Here is a 22423-nt window from a genome sequence, read left to right on the forward strand (position 1 = left end):
TGCAGCGTCACCCCCTGGCCACTGCGAGCCCCCCAAACGTGCAGCGTCACCCCCTGGCCACTGCGAGCCCCCCAAACGTGCAGCGTCACCCCCTGGCCACTGCGAGCCCCCCAAACGTGCAGCGTCACCCCCTGGCCACTGCGAGCCCCCCAAACATGCAGCGTCACCCCCTGGCCACTGCGAGCCCCGCAAACGTGCAACGTCGCCCCCTGCCCAGTGCCAGCCCCCCCAAACGTGCAGCGTCGCCCCCTGCCAGCCCCCCAAACGTGCAGCGTCGCCCCCTGCCCAGTGCCAGCCCCCACAAACGTGAAGCGTCGCCCCCTGGCCACTGCGAGCCCCCCAAACATGCAGCGTAAGCCCTTGGCCAGTGCGAGCCCCCCAAACATGTGTCGCCCCCTGCAAGCCCCCCAAACGTACAGCGTCATCTCCCCGGCCAGTGCGAGCCCCCCCCAAACGTACAGCATCATCCCCCCGGCCAGTGCGAGCCTCCCCAAATGTACAGCGTCATCCCCCCGGCCAGTGCGAGCCCCCCCAAACATGCAGCGTCGCCCCCCGGCCAGTGCGAGCCCCCCCAAACGTACAGCGTCATCCCCCCGGCCACTGCGAGCCCCCCAAACATGCAGCGTCACCCCCTGGCCACTGCGAGCCCCGCAAACGTGCAACGTCGCCCCCCGGCCAGTGCGAGCCCCCCCAAGCGTGCAGCGTCGCCCCCTGCCCAGTGCCAGCCCCCCCCAAACGTGCAGCGTCGCCCCCTGCCAGCCCCCCCCAAACGTGCAGCGTAGCCCCCTGCCCAGTGCCAGCCCCCCCAAACGTGAAGCGTCGCCCCCTGCCCAGTGACAGCCCCCCCCAAACGTGAAGCGTCGCCCCCTGGCCACTGCGAGCCCCCCAAACATGCAGCGTAACCCCCTGGCCAGTGCGAGCCCCCCAAACATGTGTCGCCCCCTGCAAGCCCCCCAAACGTACAGCGTCAACTCCCCGGCCAGTGCGAGCCCCCCCAAATGTAGAGCGTCATCCCCCCGGCCAGTGCGAGCCCCCCCAAACGTGCAGCGTCGCCCCCCGGCCAGTGCGAGCCCCCCCAAACGTACAGCGTCATCCCCCCGGCCAGTGCGAGCCCCCCCCAAACGTGCAGCGTCGCCCCCCGGCCAGTGCGAGCCACCTTAAACGTGCAGCGTCGCCCCCCGGCCAGTGCGAGCCACCCCCAAACGTGCAGCGTCGCACCCCGGCCAGTGCGAGCCCCCCCAAACGTACAGCGTCATCCCCCCGGCCAGTGCGAGCCCCCCCAAACATGCAGCCTCACCCCCTGGCCAGTGCGAGCCCCCCAAACATGCAGCCTCACCCCCTGGCCAGTGCGAGCCCCCCAAACATGCAGCCTCCCCCCCTGGCCAGTGCGAGCCCCCCAAACGTGCAGCAGCGCACCGCGGCCAGTGCGAGTCCCCCCCAAACGTGCAGCGTCGCCCCCCGGCCAGTGCGAGCCCCACCAAACGTGCAGCGTCACCAACCCGGCCAGTGCCATCCCCCCAAACGTGCAGCGTCGCACCGCGGCCAGTGCGAGTCCCCCCAAACGTGCAGCGTCGCCCCCCGGCCAGTGCGAGCCCCACCAAACGTGCAGCGTCACCAACCCGGCCAGTGCCATCCCCCCAAACGTGCAGCGTCGCACCGCGGCCAGTGCGAGCCCCCCCAAACGTGCAGCATCATCCCCCCGGCCAGTGCGAGCCCCCCCAAACGTGCAGCATCGCCCCCCGGCCAGTGCGAGCCACCCCAAACGTGCAGCGTCGCCCCCCCGGCTAGTGCGAGCACCCCCAAACGTACAGCGTTGCCCCCCCGGCTAGTGCGAGCACCCCCAAACGTACAGCGTTGCCCCCCCGGCTAGTGCGAGCACCCCCAAACTTGCAGCGTATCCCCCCGGCCAGTGCGAGCCCCCCCAAACATGCAGCCTCACCCCCTGGCCAGTGCGAGCCCCCCAAACATGCAGCCTCACCCCCTGGCCAGTGCGAGCCCCCCAAACATGCAGCCTCCCCCCCTGGCCAGTGCGAGCCCCCCAAACATGCAGCCCCCCCCTGGCCAGTGCGAGCCCCCCAAACGTGCAGCAGCGCACCGCGGCCAGTGCGAGTCCCCCCCAAACGTGCAGCGTCGCCCCCCGGCCAGTGCGAGCCCCACCAAACGTGCAGCGTCACCAACCCGGCCAGTGCCATCCCCCCAAACGTGCAGCGTCGCACCGCGGCCAGTGCGAGTCCCCCCAAACGTGCAGCGTCGCCCCCCGGCCAGTGCGAGCCCCACCAAACGTGCAGCGTCAACAACCCGGCCAGTGCCATCACCCCAAACGTGCAGCGTCGCACCGCGGCCAGTGCGAGCCCCCCCAAACGTGCAGCGTCGCACCGCGGCCAGTGCCATCCCCCCAAACGTGCAGCGTCGCCCCCCGGCCAGTGCGAGCCCCCCCCAAACGTACAGCGTCGCCCACCGGCCAGTGCGAGCCACCCCAAACGTGCAGCGTCGCCCCCCGGCCAGTGCCATCCCCCCCAAACGTGCAGCGTCGCACCCCGGCCAGTGCGAGCCCCCCCAAACGTGCAGCGTCGCACCCCGGCCAGTGCGAGCCCCCCCAGACGTGCAGCGTCGCACCGCGGCCAGTGCGATCCCCCCCAGACGTGCAGCGTCGCACCGCGGCCAGTGTGAGCCCCCCCAAACGTGCAGCGTCACCAACCCGGCCAGTGCCATCCCCCCAAACGTGCAGCATCGCCCCCCGGCCAGTGCGAGCCCCCCCAAACGTGCAGCGTCGCCCCCCCGGCCAGTGCGAGCCCCCCCAAACGTGCAGCGTCGCCCCCCGGCCAGTGCGAGCCCCCCCAAACGTGCAGCGTCACCAACCCGGCCAGTGCCATCCCCCCAAACGTGCAGCGTCGCACCGCGGCCAGTGCGAGCCCCCCCAAACGTGCAGCGTCGCCCCCCGGCCAGTGCGAGCCCCCCCAAACGTGCAGCGTCGCCCCCCGGCCAGTGCGAGCCCCCCCAAACGTGCAGCATCATCCCCCCGGCCAGTGCACGCCTCCCCAAATGTACAGCGTCATCCCCCCGGCCAGTGCGAGCCCCCCCAAACGTACAGCATCATCCCCCCGGCCAGTGCGAGCCCCCCCAAACGTGCAGCGTCGCCCCCCGGCCAGTGCGAGCCACCACAAACGTGCAGCGTCGCCCCCCCGGCTAGTGCGAGCACCCCCAAACGTACAGCGTTGCCCCCCGGCTAGTGACAGCACCCCCAAACTTGCAGCGTATCCCCCCCGGCCAGTGCGAGCCCCCCCCAAACATGCAGCCTCACCCCCTGGCCAGTGCGAGCCCCCCAAACATGCAGCCTAACCCCCTGGCCAGTGCGAGCCCCCCAAACATGCAGCCTCCCCCCTGGCCAGTGCGAGCCCCCCAAACGTGCAGCGTCGCACCGCGGCCAGTGCGAGTCCCCCCAAACATGCAGCGTCGCCCCCCGGCCAGTGCGAGCCCCACCAAACGTGCAGCGTCACCAACCCGGCCAGTGCCATCCCCCCAAACGTGCAGCGTCGCACCGCGGCCAGTGCGAGCCCCCCCAAACGTGCAGCGTCGCACCGCGGCCAGTGCGAGCCCCCCCAAACGTGCAGCGTCGCCCCCCGGCCAGTGCGAGCCCCCCCAAACTTGCAGCGTCGCCCCCCGGCCAGTGCGAGCCCCCCCAAATGTGCAGCGTCACCAACCCAGCCAGTGCGAGCCCCCCCAAACTTGCAGCGTCGCCCCCCGGCCAGTTCGAGCCCCCCCAAACGTGCAGCGTCGCCCCCCGGCCAGTGCGAGCCCCCCCCCCAAACGTACAGCGTCGCCCACCGGCCAGTGCGAGCCCCCCCAAACGTGCAGCGTCGCCCCCTGGCCAGTGCGAGCCCCCCCAAACGTGCAGCGTCGCCCCCCGGCCAGTGCGAGCCCCCCCCAAACGTGCAGCATCATCCCCCCGGCCAGTGCGAGCCTCCCCAAATGTACAGCGTCATCCCCCCGGCCAGTGCGAGCCCCCCCAAACGTGCAGCGTCGCCCCCGGCCAGTGCGAGCCCCCCCAAACATGCAGCGTCGCCCCCCGGCTAGTGCGAGCCCCCCCAAACGTACAGCATCATCCCCCCGGCCAGTGCGAGCCCCCCCAAACGTGCAGCATCGCCCCCCGGCCAGTGCGAGCCACCCCAAACGTGCAGCGTCGCCCCCCCGGCTAGTGCGAGCACCCCCAAACGTACAGCATTGCCCCCCCGGCTAGTGCGAGCACCCCCAAACGTACAGCGTTGCCCCCCCGGCTAGTGCGAGCACCCCCAAACTTGCAGCGTATCCCCCGGCCAGTGCGAGCCCCCCCAAACATGCAGCCTCACCCCCTGGCCAGTGCGAGCCCCCCAAACATGCAGCCTCACCCCCTGGCCAGTGCGAGCCCCCCAAACATGCAGCCTCCCCCCCTGGCCAGTGCGAGCCCCCCAAACGTGCAGCAGCGCACCGCGGCCAGTGCGAGTCCCCCCCAAACGTGCAGCGTCGCCCCCCGGCCAGTGCGAGCCCCACCAAACGTGCAGCGTCACCAACCCGGCCAGTGCCATCCCCCCAAACGTGCAGCGTCGCACCGCGGCCAGTGCGAGTCCCCCCAAACGTGCAGCGTCGCCCCCCGGCCAGTGCGAGCCCCACCAAACGTGCAGCGTCACCAACCCGGCCAGTGCCATCCCCCCAAACGTGCAGCGTCGCACCGCGGCCAGTGCGAGCCCCCCAAACGTGCAGCGTCGCACCGCGGCCAGTGCCATCCCCCCAAACGTGCAGCGTCGCCCCCCGGCCAGTGCGAGCCCCCCCCAAACGTACAGCGTCGCCCACCGGCCAGTGCGAGCCACCCCAAACGTGCAGCGTCGCCCCCCGGCCAGTGCCATCCCCCCCAAACGTGCAGCGTCGCACCCCGGCCAGTGCCATCCCCCCCAAACGTGCAGCGTCGCACCCCGGCCAGTGCGAGCCCCCCCAAACGTGCAGCGTCGCACCGCGGCCAGTGCGATCCCCCCCAGACGTGCAGCGTCGCACCGCGGCCAGTGTGAGCCCCCCCAAACGTGCAGCGTCACCAACCCGGCCAGTGCCATCCCCCCAAACGTGCAGCATCGCCCCCCGGCCAGTGCGAGCCCCCCCAAACGTGCAGCGTCGCACCGCGGCCAGTACGAGCCCCCCCAAACGTGCAGCGTCGCACCGCGGCCAGTGCGAGCCCCCCCAAACATGCAGCATCGCCCCCCGGCCAGTGCGAGCCCCCCCAAACATGCAGCATCTCCCCCCGGCCAGTGCGAGCCCCCCCAAACGTGCAGCATCTCCCCCCGGCCAGTGCGAGCCCCCCCAAACGTGCAGCGTCACCAACCCGGCCAGTGCCATCCCCCCAAACGTGCAGCATCACCCCCCGGCCAGTGCGAGCCCCCCCAAACGTGCAGCGTCGCCCCCCCGGCCAGTGCGAGACCCCCCAAACGTACAGCATCATCCCCCCGGCCAGTGTGAGCCCCCCCAAACATGCAGCGTCGCACCGCGGCCAGTGCGAGCCCCCCAAACGTGCAGCGTCACCAACCCGGCCAGTGCCATCCCCCCAAACGTGCAGCGTCGCCCCCCGGCCAGTGCCATCCCCCCAAACGTGCAGCGTCGCACCGCGGCCAGTGCGATCCCCCCCAAACGTGCAGCGTCATCCCCCCGGCCAGTGCGAGCCCCCCCAAACGTACAGCGTCATCCCCCTGGCCAGTGCGAGCCCCCCCAAACGTACAGCGTCATCCCCCGGCCAGTGCGATGCCCCCCAAACGTGCAGCGTCGCACCCCGGCCAGTGCAAGCCCCCCCAAACGTACAGCGTCATCCCCCCGGCCAGGGCGAGCCCCCCCAAACGTACAGTATCATCCCCTGCTCCGTGTAACCCCCCATAAGACACTTACCTTATTGAAGCCTGAGACATACACGAGCTGCAGCCCCCAACACAGACAGGAGACACTGCTCTGTGCCCCCAACATCCAGGCTGAGACCCCAGAGCTATAACTAATGAGGAAACGCTGAATATTCCCCACCTCAGGGTCAGGATCCTCCGCTCTGCACAGAGGAGCCCGAGCACTGCCGCTTCCCGCCCACAGATCTGCACGGCACTGAGGAGGCCCGCCTTTTCCGGTGACATCATGATTTCATGAAATCACTCCTCCCACCTCAAAAAATCAACTCCGATCTAGCCTCTACCATCCAGTGTGTGGCTCTGCAGGAGGAGGTATGTGGAGATTCCCCATTACTGGGCGCAGGGGGCATTAACCTCTTCAGTGCCGGTGACATTTCTACTCGCTCACTGATGGACGTCTCTTCTCTTTTTCTGGAGCTCCTGTTATTTCCCGCTGATGTCGCCTGTATGTGGGATATTTATGGGTCGTATTTAAAAGACAGTTTTGAGAACATGAGGTTTCTTCCTTCTCCTTATAAGTATCCTCCTCCATTGTCTCCCATTAGAGCCGCGCTCGATTCTCCGCCGTCCCATAGACGATGAGTAGAGAGAAGCGCACACGTCTCCGGAGGAAACCTCTCTGCGGTTGTATATACCGGATTTGTGTCTGTCGCGGTTTCTTGAGGCGACATTTATAATTGCGGCCGTTATAGTTAATGACTCCTCTAAATCCCCCTCATGGTCGCTCCACGATGGCACAGCACTGAGTGTCGTAGACCTTTGCATACTCTAAGTACCTGGTAGAAAGCCAGTGGAGTCTTAGGGGTACTTTGCACGTTGCGACATCGCTACTGCGATCTCGTTGGGGTCAAATCGAAAGTGACGCACATCCGGCGCCGGTAACGACGTCGCAACATGTAAAGCCTAGAAGCACCGATAAACGATCGCAAAAGCGTCGAAATCGGTGATCTGTGTAGTGTCGGTCATTTCCATAATTTCGCTGCAGGGACAGGTACGTTGTTGTTCCTGTGGCAACACACATCCCTGTGTATGAAGCCGCAGGAGCGAGGAACATCTCCTTACCTGCGTCCCGCCTGCAATGCGGAAGGAAGGAGGTGGGCGGGATGTTTACGTCCCGCTCATCTCCGCCCCTCAGCTTCTATTGGCTGCCTGCTGTGTGACGTCGCTGTGACGCCGTACGACCCGCCCCCTTAGGAAGGAGGCAGGTCGCCGGCCAGAGCGTCGTCGCAGGGCAGGTAAGTGCGTGTGAAGCTGCCGTAGCGATAATGTTCGCTACGACAGCTATCACAAGATATCGCATCTGCGGCGGGGGCGGGGACTATCGCGCTCGGCATCGCTAAAATCGGCTAGCGATGTCGCAGCGTGCAAAGTACCCCTTAGACTGTGATTGGATTGTCCAGCTAGAAAAACAAAAAAATCCCTCCACTCCAGCTTTTTGTTCCTATTAGTGATGAGTGAGTATGCTTGTTACTACTCGGTACTCGCACGAGTATCACTGTACTCGGGCTACTCGGCGGGGACCGAGTAATCTCGCGATACTCGTGCTGTACTCGTGGTCTTCATTTCTGCATGTTGGCGCTCTTTTGAGAGCCAGCCCTCATGCAGGGATTGGCTGGCAGACCACTGCAATGCCACAGCCCTGTTAGTTGTGGAATTGCAGTGATTGGCCGGCCCGCACAGCGTGACCGAGCCTTTATACCGGCCGGCGCGCTGTGCTCTGCTCACAGCCATCCAGACAGTCAGTGCAGGGAGAGTGTCGCTGCTTGAGGGAAAGGTTTGCGGCCCTTTATAGCTATTTCCGTAGCAGGGCTGCAAACAGTGTGACCAAAAGTCCTTCTCAGGACTATTCTAGTTGTATACAGGCAGGCAGGGTATAGCCAGGTCGGAGTACAGTAGCAGAGTCCTTCTCAGGACTATTGTTGCTGTATACAGGCAGGGTATAGCCAGGTCGGAATACAGGCTAGTGACCAGAAGAGTCCTTGTCAGGACTATTGTAGCAGTATACAGGCAGGCAGGGTATATAGCCATTCCTAGTGGTGACCGTATACCAGCCTTCATCATATCTGGGGCTGGTGTACACAGTCTAAAACAGTCCAGATAGTGTCAGACTTCTCATTAATTGTCGCTCCTAAAAACCTGTTAGGTTCTTAGTGCGTCCGTGCTTGCATTTAAAAACCGCACGTGTGTGCCTGTCGGTGGCAGCGTACAGGTGCACTTGTGTGCGTTTTTACCAAACTATTATATAACGCACAAGTGTAGTGTATAATACACGTCAGTCAGCAGTGGCTGATAGTGTCAGAGTTCTCATTAATTTTTGCTCCTAAAACCTGTTAGGTTCTTAGTGCGTCCGTGCTTGCATTTAAAAACCGCACGTGTGTGCCTGTCGGTGGCAGCGTACAGGTGCACTTGTGTGCGTTTTTACCAAACTATTATATAACGCACAAGTGTAGTGTATAATACACGTCAGTCAGCAGTGGCTGATAGTGTCAGAGTTCTCATTAATTTTTGCTCCTAAAACCTGTTAGGTTCTTAGTGCGTCCGTGCTTGCATTTAAAAACCGCACGTGTGTGCCTGTCGGTGGCAGCGTACAGGTGCACTTGTGTGCGTTTTTACCAAACTATTATATAACGCACAAGTGTAGTGTATAATACACGTCAGTCAGCAGTGGCTGATAGTGTCAGAGTTCTCATTAATTTTTGCTCCTAAAACCTGTTAGGTTCTTAGTGCGTCCGTGCTTGCATTTAAAAACCGCACGTGTGTGCCTGTCGGTGGCAGCGTACAGGTGCACTTGTGTGCGTTTTTACCAAACTATTATATAACGCACAAGTGTAGTGTATAATACACGTCAGTCAGCAGTGGCTGATAGTGTCAGAGTTCTCATTAATTTTTGCTCCTAAGACCTGTTAGGTTCTTAGTGCGTCCGTGCTTGCATTTAAAAAACGCACGTGTGTGCCTGTCGGTGGCAGCGTACAGGTGCACTTGTGTGCGTTTTTACCAAACTATTATATAACGCACAAGTGTAGTGTATAATACACGTCAGTCAGCAGTGGCTGATAGTGTCAGAGTTCTCATTAATTTTTGCTCCTAAAACCTATTAGGTTCTTAGTGCGTCCGTGCTTGCATTTAAAAACCGCACGTGTGTGCCTGTCGGTGGCAGCGTACAGGTGCACTAGTGTGCGTTTTTACCAAACTATTATATAACGCACAAGTGTAGTGTATAATACACGTCAGTCAGCAGTGGCTGATAGTGTCAGAGTTCTCATTCATTTTTGCTCCTAAAACCTATTAGGTTCTTAGTGCGTCCGTGCTTGCATTTAAAAACCGCACGTGTGTGCCTGTCGGTGGCAGCGTACAGGTGCACTAGTGTGCGTTTTTACCAAACTATTATATAATGCACAAGTGTAGTGTATAATACACGTCAGTCAGCAGTGGCTGATAGTGTCAGAGTTCTCATTAATTTTTGCTCCTAAAACCTGTTAGGTTCTTAGTGCGTCCGTGCTTGCATTTAAAAACCGCACGTGTGTGCCTGTCGTGGCAGCGTACAGGTGCACGATTTGCACAAACTTGGATATAACGCCCAAGTCTAGTGAATACACATCAGCACAGCATTGCAAAATGCGCAAGGGCGTTGGCAAGGAACAAGGAAGTGGACGTGATGGTGGTGCAGGCAGAGGCCGAGGTCGTGGGCAAGCTCTAATTTCGCCACAACAAAGGGCCACATCTAGTCGCTCGCACGTCCTGTCCCAAATTCTTGGGGACCGCAGCAGTACACCGCTCTTGAACCAAGACCAGTGTCAACAGGTTGTTAGTTGGATAGCGGATAATGCTTCCAGTCAGATTGGCACCACCACAAACACTCTGTCTTCCACACGGTCAAGTGTCAGTAGCCGTGATACTGCACCGCACATTTCAGAACCTGATCCTCCTTCCTACCACAAGGCTGAGTACACGTCCTCGGACATTAATGATCCCACACTTGGACACTCGGAAGAGCTGTTCACGTTTCCATTCGCACATTCTGGCCTCTCGCCAGCTAATGTTGAAGTGGGTCATGAGGAGATCGTATGTACAGATGGCCAAATATTTGAGCAGCCACGTTCTCACGAAGTTGGCAACGTGTCTCAACAAGGGGTGGACGATGATGAGACACAATTGTCAGGAAGTCAGGAGGAGGAGCAGGGTGCGGAAGAGGAAGACGACGTGGTGGATGATCCAGTAACTGACCCAACCTGGCAGGAGGATATGCAGAGCGATGACAGCAGTGCACAGGGGGAGGGAGGCGTAGCATCCCAACAGGCAGTAAGAAGCAGGGTGGTGGCTCCAGGCAGAAGTCAGGCAACCGTTCCCCGGAACAACAACACGACACAAGGTGCCTGTACAAATGTTAGGTCTTCCCGAGTCTGGCAGTTTTTTAAGTTGGCTCCAGATGATTCTAAAAAGGCCATTTGCAACACCTGCCATGCCAGCATCAGCAGGGGTACCAAAACTAGCAGCCTGACCACCACCAGCATGATCAGGCACATGTCAGCCAAGCACCCGACTTTGTGGGAAGTACAACAGAGTCGAGGAGCAGTGCTTGCTGATATCACTGCTACGTCTTCGCTGGTTGTGCATGCGAGCCAATCCCCTGTCCATGCTGCCTGCGAACAAGCCTCCTCCGGTCCTGCACCTGCAGTTGCCTACGCAGAAATAACACCATCATCAAGCACGTCCTTGTCCCAGCGCAGCGTTCAGTTATCCATTCAGCAAACCTTTGAACGCAGGCACAAATACACTGCCAACACCCCACATGCCACAGTTCTAAATGCTAACATTTCGCGACTGCTTGCGCTGGAAATGTTGCCTTTTAGGCTGGTGGAGACAGAAGCATTCCGCGACCTGATGGCGGCAGCTGTCCCACGTTACTCGGTCCCCAGCCGCCACTATTTCTCCCGGTGTGCCGTCCCCGCGTTGCATAACCACGTGTCACAAAACATCACACGTGCCCTGAACAACGCTGTTTCACCCAAAGTCCACCTAACCACAGACACGTGGACAAGTGCTTGTGGGCAAGGCCGCTACATCTCGTTGACGGCACACTGGGTTAATATTGTGGAAGCTGGGACCCAGTCTGAGCGAGGGACGGAACACGTCCTTCCCACACCAAGGTTTGCAGGCCCTACCTCAGTCAGTGTTTCACCCACACTCTACAGCTCCGGAATGTCATGCTCTTCAGCCTCCTCCTCCTCCTGCACATCCTCATCCACTGTACCCTCCACACCAGTCCCAAGCTGGAAGCACTGCAGCACTGCCTCGGCGAAGCGGCAACAGGCTGTGCTGAAGCTAATCTGCATAGGTGACAAACCCCACAATGCAGAAGAGGTGTGGACAGCTCTGAAACAGCAGGCAGATCACTGGCTCACACCTCTGAACCTAAAGCCAGGAAAGGTCGTGTGTGACAATGGCCGGAACCTGGTGGCGGCTTTGAGGCGAGGCCAGCTGACACATGTTCCATGCGTGGCCCATGTGCTCAACCTCGTGGTTCAGCGGTTTCTAAAGTCATACCCAGAGCTGTCTGATCTGCTGGTAAAAGTTCGCCGCCTGTCTGCACATTTTCGAAAGTCACCTACTGCTTCAGCCGGCCTTGCCGGCTTTCAGCGCCGTTTGCATCTTCCGGCTCACAAGACTGGTGTGTGATGTCCCCACGTGTTGGAATTCAACTCTGCACATGTTGGTCAGGATATGTGAGCAGAAGAGGGCAGTTGTTGAGTACCTGCATCACCTAAGCCGTCGGGAAATGGGTCAAACTCCACACATAACACCTGAGGAGTGGAGATGGATGTCCGACCTATGTACCATCCTCCAAAACTTTGAGGACTCCACCAAGATGGTGAGTGGTGATGACGCCATTATTAGCGTCACCATACCGCTACTCTGCCTTCTAAAACGGTCTCTGCTCAAAACCAAACATGATGCATTGCAGGCGGAGCGCGATGAGTTGCAGCAAGAAACAGTAGTGGGTGTGGGTGATAACACACAGCCCAGCCTCGTCTCATCACAACGTGCAGTGGAGGACTATGACGAGGAGGAGGATGAAGACATGGAGCAAATCTCCGGCCAAATTGAGGATATGACATGCACACCAGTCATATCCTCGGTTCTGCGTGGCTGGCCAGAGGACAGGGTAGATGAGGAGGAGGAGGCGGAGGAGGACAGCATGTTCAGTCATCGTGTTGGTCAGGCTACTGAAGTCCTGGCTGTTAAGAGTCTGGCGCACATGGCTGACTTTATGGTAAGCTGCCTGTCTCGTGACCCTCGCGTTAAGAACATCTTGGCCGACAATCATTACTGGTTGGTAACACTGTTAGACCCACGCTACAAGGAGAACTTTATGTCTCTTATTCCCGAGGCGGAGAGGTCAACCAAAATGCAGCAGTTCCGGAAGGCCATAGTCACGGAAGTAGGCAAAGCATTCCCCTCACAAAACGCTAGCGGCATAGGTCAGGAATCAGTGGACAACCAAGGCGTACAGCCGAGAGAGGCACAAGTCCAATCCGCCAGAGGTAGGGGAACAGTCTTTAAGATGTGGGACAGTTTTCTCAGCCCCTCACGTACCACAGCCCCTGAGGTGCGGGGTAGTGCCACAAGAAATCCTAAGTTTGCCCAGATGCTCAAGGAGTACCTTGCAGATCGAACGACTGTACTCCGACATTCCTCTGTGCCTTACAATTATTGGGTATCCAAGGTGGACACGTGGCATGAATTGGCTCTCTACGCCTTGGAAGTCCTGGCCTGCCCTGCCGCTAGCGTTTTGTCAGAGCGTGTTTGTAGTGCCGCAGGTGGAATCATTACAGATAAACGCACCCGCCTGTCAACTGAAAATGCTGATAGGCTGACTCTGATCAAGATGAACAAGGGTTGGATTGGGCCAGACTTCACCACACAACCAGCAAATGAGAGCGGAATTTAAAGTTTGTAACGGGAATTTGCCATGTACCTCCAGTCACCCACACTTCTGGACTTTGGATAATCGCTGGACTGCTCCTCCTTCTCCTCATGCGCCACCATGATGACCGTTACAAGAGTTAGGCCTTTGTTTCAGGTATACCCCCAGTGGTAAATTTTTTCGCCCATTCTTTGCAGAATGGACATTACAACGACAGGAGACCCGCTCCTTTGCAATGGGAACAATGTTTTGAGGCCCTCATGCACGTCTCTATCCAGGGACAACGTGGAGCCTCCCAATTTTTGGCTGCCCTGCCTAAGGGCTATACTACAATAGACCCACTTCCTTCCAATGGGCACTTCAGGTTTACAGGCCCTCATGCACGTCTCTATCCAGGGACAACGTGGAGCCTCCCAATTTTTGGCTGCCCTGCCTAAGGGCTATACTACAATAGACCCACTTCCTTCCAATGGGCACTTCAGGTTTACAGGCCCTCATGCACGTCTCTATCCAGGGACAACGTGGAGCCTCCCAATTTTTGGCTGCCCTGCCTAAGGGCTATACTACAATAGACCCACTTCCTTCCAATAGGCACTTCAGGCTTACAGGCCCTCATGCACGTCTGTATGCAGGGTCATTGGTGAACCTCACAATTTTGGACTGCCCTGGCAAAGGAAAATACTACAAAGACTCAGTTCCTCAAAATGGGCACATTAGACTCAGAGGCCTTTATGTACGTCTCTTCTCAGGGACATCGGAGTGCCACACAATGTTTTATGTAAAATCTTTCATGTATTGATCTCAAAAGTAACATACATTAGCTCTATCTCACTATTGGGTATGTGCCCTTAACATTTCCGCCATGAAAATTCATTTTGGTGTCATTTTGGAAGGTTTTTTGAAGAGTCCGTAAAAATGGCGTAAAACGCGGACAAAATTGTTCACAGCTGTGACTTTTGAGTGATAAATGCTTCAAGGGGTCTTCCCCATGCTGTTGCCATGTCATTTGAGCACTCTTCTGAGACTTTTGTGCCATTTTTAGGGTTTCTACATGCTGCCGGTGGTCATTTCACAAAAATACTCGGGTCTCCCATAGGATAACATTGGGCTCGGTGCTCGGGCCGAGTACACGAGTATCTTGGGATGCTCGGCCCGAGCCTCGAGCACCCGAGCTTTTTAGTACTCGCTCATCACTAGTTCCTATATTTTCCTTCAGAATTTCTTGGAAACTTTTACATGGGATCTTTCTGATGTTACATCGTCATCTTCTCCCCATTCAGGTCCCTACAATATCGGATCCTCTCAGATCTTCTATATAAGAGAATTCTTCTGATTGACCGACCCATCAAGGATGGATAGGGACAGGGACAAGATGGTGGAGAAGATGTTACACCTCACCCTAGAGATCCTCTTCCGGCTTACTGGAGAGGTGAGAGATTCTGATGACGTCACATTACATCATTCTTATCTATGGGAATAACAGATGGACAGAACTGGAGAGGTGAGGACTCTGGAAATGTCTGTAGTGAGATTTATTAATGTTTCTCTCCATAACCAGGATTACACAGTAGTGAAGAAGACCTCTAGTGACCGCTGTCAGGACCCTGTGTCTGAGGGATGGGGAAGACCCCTGAGCCCAATCACGGGGCCGCCACCTCACCCCCTGATACATGAGGACATCAATGACCAGAAGATCCTAGAACTCACCTACAAGATGATTGAGCTGCTGACTGGAGAGGTGACACTGCTGCGAATGCTGGGACATTATACAGTAACGCTATGAAGGGATCGGGGGGTGACGGTATCATTGTATGTGTCAGGTTCCTATAAGGTGTCAGGATGTCGCCGTCTATTTCTCCATGGAGGAGTGGGAGTATTTAGAAGGGCACAAAGATCTGTACCAGGACGTCATGATGGAGGATCCCCTGCCCCTCACATCACCAGGTAATAGACAGGACTAAATACACACGGCCTATAATAATCTGTATGTAAAGAATGAATTCAGTCCCTGTATGTGTTTCCTCCAGATCTATCCAGTGAGAGGACAACACCAGAGAGATGTCCCCATCTTCTTCTTCCACAGGACTGTAAACAAGAAAATCCCAATGTTCCTCAAGATTATCAGGTACATGAACAAAAAGCATAATGAATGACCAAATTATTAGAAACACCATGCCCTTCTTGATTGGAGTTATCCTGCATGAAGATTACATAACGTTCAAGTTTCATTGCCAATCCACATGAGAATGCGGAAGTCAAGCAATTCTGAGTGAGACATGCATGGTTATCAGTACTCGATTACATAATTTTACCAGTTAAAAAAAAAAAATAGTGAAATTCATGGTTTTGTGTGCAATTGTGTCAAGACTTTACTGAGAATATTGTGATGAGGGCAAAAACATCCAGTGAAAGGAAAAAAACAGCAAATTAAGAAAGCTAGTAATAATCGTTCTTAAAACAGCACTGGTGTCCAACTAATGTGTCCATTGTATCTTAGCTCAGATGGGGTATAGCAATGGATGACCAGTTTCAGTGTTGTTGCTTTCTAACTTCAGTGAGGAAAAAAAAACCCTTAAATGATATCACTGAGTAGTGAAAAAAATTGTCTGGTCAGATTAATGCAAATTGGAGGGTCAGAATTTTGGAGACTGTTGGTTAGAATTAAAAGCGAACAGGTTGGATTTATACAGGAGACCTGCAGCTCTGTGATACCTACTGCTATCACTTGTGGTTGTCATGTCAGTTTATCGTCTTTTCTTTTCTTCATAATCATCTCAATTGACTTCTCCAGCTGTCTGTGACTTTTACAATCTTTGTTTCAGGGTGAAGATCTGACCTATATTAATAGTACAGGCACATATGTGAGGGGTGATGAGCGGTGTAATGAGGAGGCTCCTACAGATGACCGCACAGGTGAGTAGTGACCACTAAATATAAAGAAGTTACAGTAGTGTTTGAAAGTTTGTACAATTGCCAGAATTTTCCATATTTATGCCTATATTTCACTTAAAACTACATCCGAATTTCACACAAGTCCTAAAAGTAGATAAGTAGAACCAAATAAAGTGAATGACAAAAATGTTAGACTTGGATTATTTTCCTCATTTAAAAAAAATCAAACATCACACTGGAAAAAGTCTGTGAAACTTTAGGCTAAGTTCCCACAATGAGCCTTTAGGCACTTTTTGATATTGCAGATTTTCTGCATCTATTAAGTAAATTAGGTTACTTGCGTTTTTTAATGTGTTTCAGTGTTGGGTTTTTTTACATACATTTTTTGTCTATTGTTGGTGTATCACGTTTTACATAATGCTGCTCTCGTCCACTGGCCTGACAGTCTTTAGAAAGAGTGCATGATCCAGGGCTCAATCCACTGAACACCAGCACTGATTGCCTGTGGGCAGAATACTATACTATACTGGCATTGTTAGTTCCTGAAGAAGGAGCATGCTACCTCCGAAACGTGTAGAATAAGAACAATAAAATCTGCTGAATATATAATTTACTGTCCTGCCTTCATATGGCAGCACAGCATAACAACCCATTTCTTCTCTACAATTGATTGATATTGAAAAATAAGGACATTTGTTTTATTCTTGGCAGATGACTGTACGTGGAGCTCAAGAAGAACTCTGATATTTTCAAATTTTGTATCAGATGATTCTAATAACACACCAGATATATGTGAAGAAAATAATATTGTCCCAGAAGTAGCTCCTGCCCTTCACAGAAAAAATCTATCATCTGACTCTTTACAACAGGTGTTTTCGTCTACTTCATCAAAGACTGATATGGAAAACAAATGTCACAGGAGTGTTGAATGTCAAATGGATCACATAGTGGAGAAACCATTTTCCTGTTCAGAATGTGAGAAAAGTTACAGTTTTAAATCAAGACTTGTTGCACATCAGAGAAGTCACACAGGGGAGAAACCATATTCATGTACAGAATGTGGGAAACGTTTTAGCGAGAAATACATACTTGTAAAACATCAGAGAAGTCACACTGGGGAGAAGCCATTTTTATGTTCAGACTGTGGAAAATGTTTTAATCAAAAAACAAATCTTATTACACATCAGATAATTCACACAGGGGAGAAGCCATTTTCATGTTCAGAATGTGGGAAATGTTTTAATCGGAAAACAAATCTTGTTACACATCAGAGAATTCACACAGGGAAGAAGCCATTTTAATGTTCTAAATGTGAAAATTTGTTAGCAGTTAATGAAGTTTTATTATGCATTAGATCAATTGCACAGGGGAGAAACCTTCTTCTTGTTCAGAATATGGGAAATGTTTAACAGAGAAATCACTCCACACGGCGACATGTCCGTTTTATGCCGGTAACATGGATTTTACACGGACCGCACACTGATGTTTTACGTGTGACATCAGTGTGACACGTATCGGAGGAAACATTACTGAGAAATAAATGTATTTTGACACCTACCTGTCTCCGACCCTGCTGTCACATTTGTTTCTGAGCCTGCTCATTATGCTCATGAATATTCACTTTACTGATGTGGACCTGGAAGCAAGTGTAACAGCTGCGCTGTAGACAAGTAAGTATACAAGTTCATGCTGTCCATGTACTATCCGGATGTCACACGGACGGACATACCCACCTACAATACGGATGTGTGAATGGGGCCTTAGAGGTAGTGTGAGGATATGGAACAGTATTGTGAATCTCCTCTTTATAGTCTGAGGGCAGGGATAGTAGAAGCATTTTTCATCTAACCAGAGTACCGCTTTACGAACACATATGGAACAGTACATGTGCACAAGAGAAAAAATATAAGTTAATTTATAGGTCTTTAAGAGACAAGGGAAGCAATACAGAGAAGTAAATGATTATTAGAAAATGTATACAAATACCAATATCCATTTATTACTGAAATCAACTGGTATCACCTATATATTATTCACGTACAGTGGTGCTTGTAAGTTTATGAACCCATTAGTATTTTCCATATTTCTACATAAATTGACCTAAATCTTCATCAGATTTTCAAACAAGTCGTGAAAGTAGATAAAGACAAATCAAACAAAATTATTAAGTAAAAAGGTTCCTTTAGCACATATGTGTGACAAGCAAAAGTATGTGAACCTTTGCTTTCAGTATCTGATGTGAACTCTTTGTGCAGCAATAACTGCACCCAATCCTTTCCAGTAATTGTTAATTAGTCCTGTCCATGGGCTTTGAAAAATTGTAGCCCATTTTTCTATGCAAATAGACTTCAACTTTATGTTGGTAGCTTTTCTCCTATGAGCTGCTCTCTTCAGGTCCTTCCACAACATATTTATAGGATTATTGACCAGACTTTGACTTGGCCATTCTAAAACTATAACTTTTTTTGCAGAACAAATTCTGTGCCTTGTATTGTTCATTTGCTACATGACTCAACTTCTCTTGAGCTTCAGCTCAATGACAGATGTCCTGATATTTTCCTTTACAATTTTCTGATAAAATTCTAAAATCATTTTTCCACCAGTGATGACAAGCCATTAGGGATGATTGAATACCTCAAATATTCGGCTTCGCAAATATTTTCCGAATAGGTCGCCGCTATTCGAGTTTTCGCGAATATTCGATGCGCAATGTAAGTCTATGAGAAACCCAAATATCAACTATTCGGGCTTCCCATAGACTTACATTGTGCATCGAATATTCGCATATTGGCAACCTATTTGGAAAATATTCGCGAAGCCGAATATTTGAGGTATTCGATCATCCCTACAAGCCATCCTTACCAATGCAACCAAACTGGCCCACACCATGAAATTGATTTGAAATGTATTCCAGCAGAGACCAACTCTCTGTACCGTAATACCAATGCCAACCAGTGGCCATTAAGAGGCAGTGTACGAACGCGGCAGCATTTGACTTTGCTGTCATGTGCTGCCAAAACGGTTTAAAAAAAAAAGACGGCGAGGGAACGAAGACAGGTGAAAAGGATCTTTTTTTGTATGTGTTTGTGAAGAGCGGCACAATAGGGGACAATATTACAAGATGGCGACAAGTATGGAGCACATTACTACAAGATGAGACCAGGGTGGGGACGTTAGTACAAGAAGGAGACCAGGATGGAGATATTACTACAAGTAGAGGATCAGGATAGGGACATTATGACAAGATGGGGACCAGGAGAGGGACACTACTACAAGATGAGGACTGTAATGGGGGTCATTACTAAAAGATAGGGACCAGGATTGGGACATTGCTTCAAAAAGGGGACCAGGATGGACACATCATTACAAGATTGGGGCCAGGATGATAACAATACTACAGGAAGGGGACATTACTACAAGATGGGGAACAGGATTTGGACATTACTACAAGAAGGGGACCAGGATGGGGACAATATTACATGAAAGGGACCAGGATGGGGACATTACTACAAGATAGGAACCATGATGGATACAATACAAGAAGGGGACAAAAATGGACACATTACTTCAAGACTGGATCTGGATGGGAGTCATTCCTACAAGAAAGGGGACTAGGATGGGGAACATTACTACAAGATGAGGGCCATGGTGTGGAAATTACTACAAGATAGCTACCAGGATGGTGACATTACTACAAGATGGGGACCAGGGTAGGGGGAGGGGGAAACATTACTACAAGGTGGGGACCAGGATTTGGGACATTTCTACACAATAGTGACCAGGATGGGGACATTGCTACAAGATGTTGGACAAAATTACTATATGGTGTTAATTGTAAGACAATATTACTGTGTGGGGGGCAATTGGAAGAAAAATATTGTAAAAAAAAAAAATAAAGTATGAAAATATATTTTGCCACTAAAAATGCTGTTTTATGTATATACTAAAGTAAACAAAAAAGTGCACTTTTGTTATGGCCATATCTATATTGACCCAAGCTATGAAACGATACCATGACCCATACGATGAATGCCATTTAATTTTTTTTATCAAAACGTGTATAGAAAATAAATATGGTATCACTAAACATGTCACTTCATCCAGCAAAGAATGCGGCGTCCCAAATTAAAAGTTTTCTATGTGTGGCCCATATAACCAGCAGAGTTTGACTCCTGCTCTAAACATAACTCTTTTCAGTTAAACAAAAAAATCTCTATTTTGGTGTCGTCCAAAAGAAAACATTGTTCTAATAGCCTTCTGGCTTGTCAGATGATCTTGAAAAACTACAGGTGTTCAACAATGTTATTTTTGTAGATCAGTGGCTTTCACCTTGCCATGCACACTATTATACATTTTGCTTTTGGAGTATTTTTTGTTTTTTTTTGCTCGACCAATCCTGGGTAGGGTGACAATTGTCTTGTATTTCTTCCTTTGTACACAAACTTAGTCAACAAAGGATACCCTTTAATTACAGAATATTGGGCAATGAACTAAGGACATAGCAAACAACAACACAATACAAAAATTATATGGCCTAAAATATCAATTTTTATTTAAATAATTTAAATAAAAATAATGATCAGGATAGTGGTAATACAGGATAAAAGGACTGGACAGAAAATTGGACACAGACAAAAAAGAAGTTCTTATTGTACAATATACCAAAATTTTAAATTAGAAAGACAAAAAGTGCATCAGGTACAGTGCCTTGCGAAAGTATTCGGCCCCCTTGAATTTTTCAATCTTTTCCAACATTTCAGGCTTCAAACATAAAGATCAAAATTTTACATTCTATGGTGAAGAATCAGCAACAAGTGGGACACAGTTGAACGAAATTTATTGCTTATTTTAAACTTTTATAAAAAATATTAAACTGAAAATTGGGGCGTGCAATATTATTCGTCCCCTTTAAGTTAATACTTGGTAGCGCCACCTTCTGCTGCGATTACAACTGCAAGTTGCTTGGGGTTTGTCTCTATCAGTTTTGCACATCGAGAGACTGAAATTGTTGCCCATTCTTCCTTTGCAAACAGCTGGAGCTGAGTGAGGTTGGATGGAGAGCGTTTGTGAACAGCGGTTTCCGGTCTTTTCACAGATTCTCGAGTGGATTCAGGTCTGGACTTTGACTTGGCCATTCTAACACCTGGATACGTTTACTTGTGAACCATTCCATTGTAGATTTTGCTTTATGTTTGGGATCATTGTCTTATTGGAAGACAAATCTCCATCCCAGTCTCAGGTCTTTTGCAGACTCCAACTGGTTTTCTTCAAGAATGGTCCCTTATTTGGCTCCATCCATCTTCCCATCAATTTTAACCATCTTCCATGTCCCTGCTGAAGAAAAGCAGAACCAAACCATGATGCTGCCACCACCATGTTTGACAGTGGGGATGGTGTGTTCAGGGTGATGAGCTGTGTTGCTTTTACGCCAAACATATCATTTGGCATTCTGAACAAAAAGTTTGATTTTGGTTTCATCTGTCCAGAGCACATTCTTCCACATGTTTGGCGTGTCTCCCAGGTGGCTTGTGGCAACCTTTAAACAACACTTTTTATGGATATCTTTGAGAAATGGCTTTCTCTTTGCCACTCTTCCATAAAGGCCAGATTTGTGCAGTATACGACTGATTGTTGTCCTATAGACAGACTTTCCCACCTGAGCTGTAGATCTCTGCAGTTCATCCAGAGTGATCATAAGCCTTTTGGCTGCATCTCTGATCAGTCTTCTCCTTGTTTGAGATGAAAGTTTGGATGGACGGCCGGGTCTTGGTAGATTTGCAGTGGTATGATACTCCTTCCATTTCAATATGATCGCTTGCACAGTGCTTCTTGGGATGTTTAAAGTTTTGGAAAATTTTTTGCAATCAAATCCGTTTTTAAACTTCTCTACAACAGTATCACGGACCTGCCTGTTGTGTTCCTTGCTCTTCATGATGCTCTCTGTGCTTTAAACAGAACACTGAGACTATCACAGAGCAGGTGCATTTATACGGAGACTTCATTACACACAGATGGATTACACTGGAGAACAATTTGAAAAAATTTTTCTGTTGAGTTAGGTTTTTGAGCTGATTTATACTAAAATTGGCATGCTGATTCCAGAAATGTAGTCAGTTTTTTTGTATCACGTCAAGTTTTTCCTCCTCCACTTACCTGCCATAGAAGCACAATTGCACTCATTTCTGTAATAAGACTTGTTATCTGAGTACAATTCGACTCATGAAGAGCTACGTGGCAACTTGTAAGAGTAGTCACAACTGAGACAGTGCCTATTTCTTATATATTTCATTTTTTGTTCATATTTGTACTATTTAAAAAAAAAAACACACTTTTTAAGTACAGTAGTTTACATATTTTTGAGAAGACAAAAATCCTATAGTTCAAAAACTTGACGTGATAGAGAAAAACTGAGATCATTTCTGGATTCAGCATCCAAAAATTAATTAAGAACAGTTGTCTGACCTAACTCCTAAAAAATTACGTTCCCCAGTGTTATATATATTATCATCAGTCATTTAGCATAACATTGGATCATTCAGAGATCCTCAATGAACTTCTGAAGTGAGTTTGCTGCACTGAAAGTAAAGGGGCTGAATAATATTGCACGCCCCAATTTTCAGTTTATTATTTTTTACAAAAATTTAAAATAAGCAATAAATATCGTTCACCTTCACAATTGTGTCCCACTTGTTGTTGA

At 51.6% G+C, this 22423-nt stretch overlaps 1 protein-coding gene and 1 pseudogene across 1 annotated transcript; both read left to right on the forward strand.

Annotated features, from left to right (window-relative positions):
• The window catches only part of LOC142311958 (uncharacterized), a 113335-nt pseudogene that overhangs the window by 69596 nt on the left and 21316 nt on the right, over nucleotides 1-22423 (forward strand).
• On the forward strand, nucleotides 14119-14669 carry LOC142311948 (oocyte zinc finger protein XlCOF29-like). The gene is made up of 2 exons (XM_075350818.1): nucleotides 14119-14263; nucleotides 14393-14669. Exons 1-2 carry the CDS (start codon nucleotides 14186-14188, stop codon nucleotides 14615-14617), a joined length of 303 nt encoding a protein of 100 aa, XP_075206933.1. The 5' UTR covers nucleotides 14119-14185; the 3' UTR covers nucleotides 14618-14669.

The sequence above is a fragment of the Anomaloglossus baeobatrachus genome, chromosome 5, assembly GCF_048569485.1.
Source record: "Anomaloglossus baeobatrachus isolate aAnoBae1 chromosome 5, aAnoBae1.hap1, whole genome shotgun sequence".
In the NCBI taxonomy this organism is placed as follows: domain Eukaryota; kingdom Metazoa; phylum Chordata; class Amphibia; order Anura; family Aromobatidae; genus Anomaloglossus; species Anomaloglossus baeobatrachus.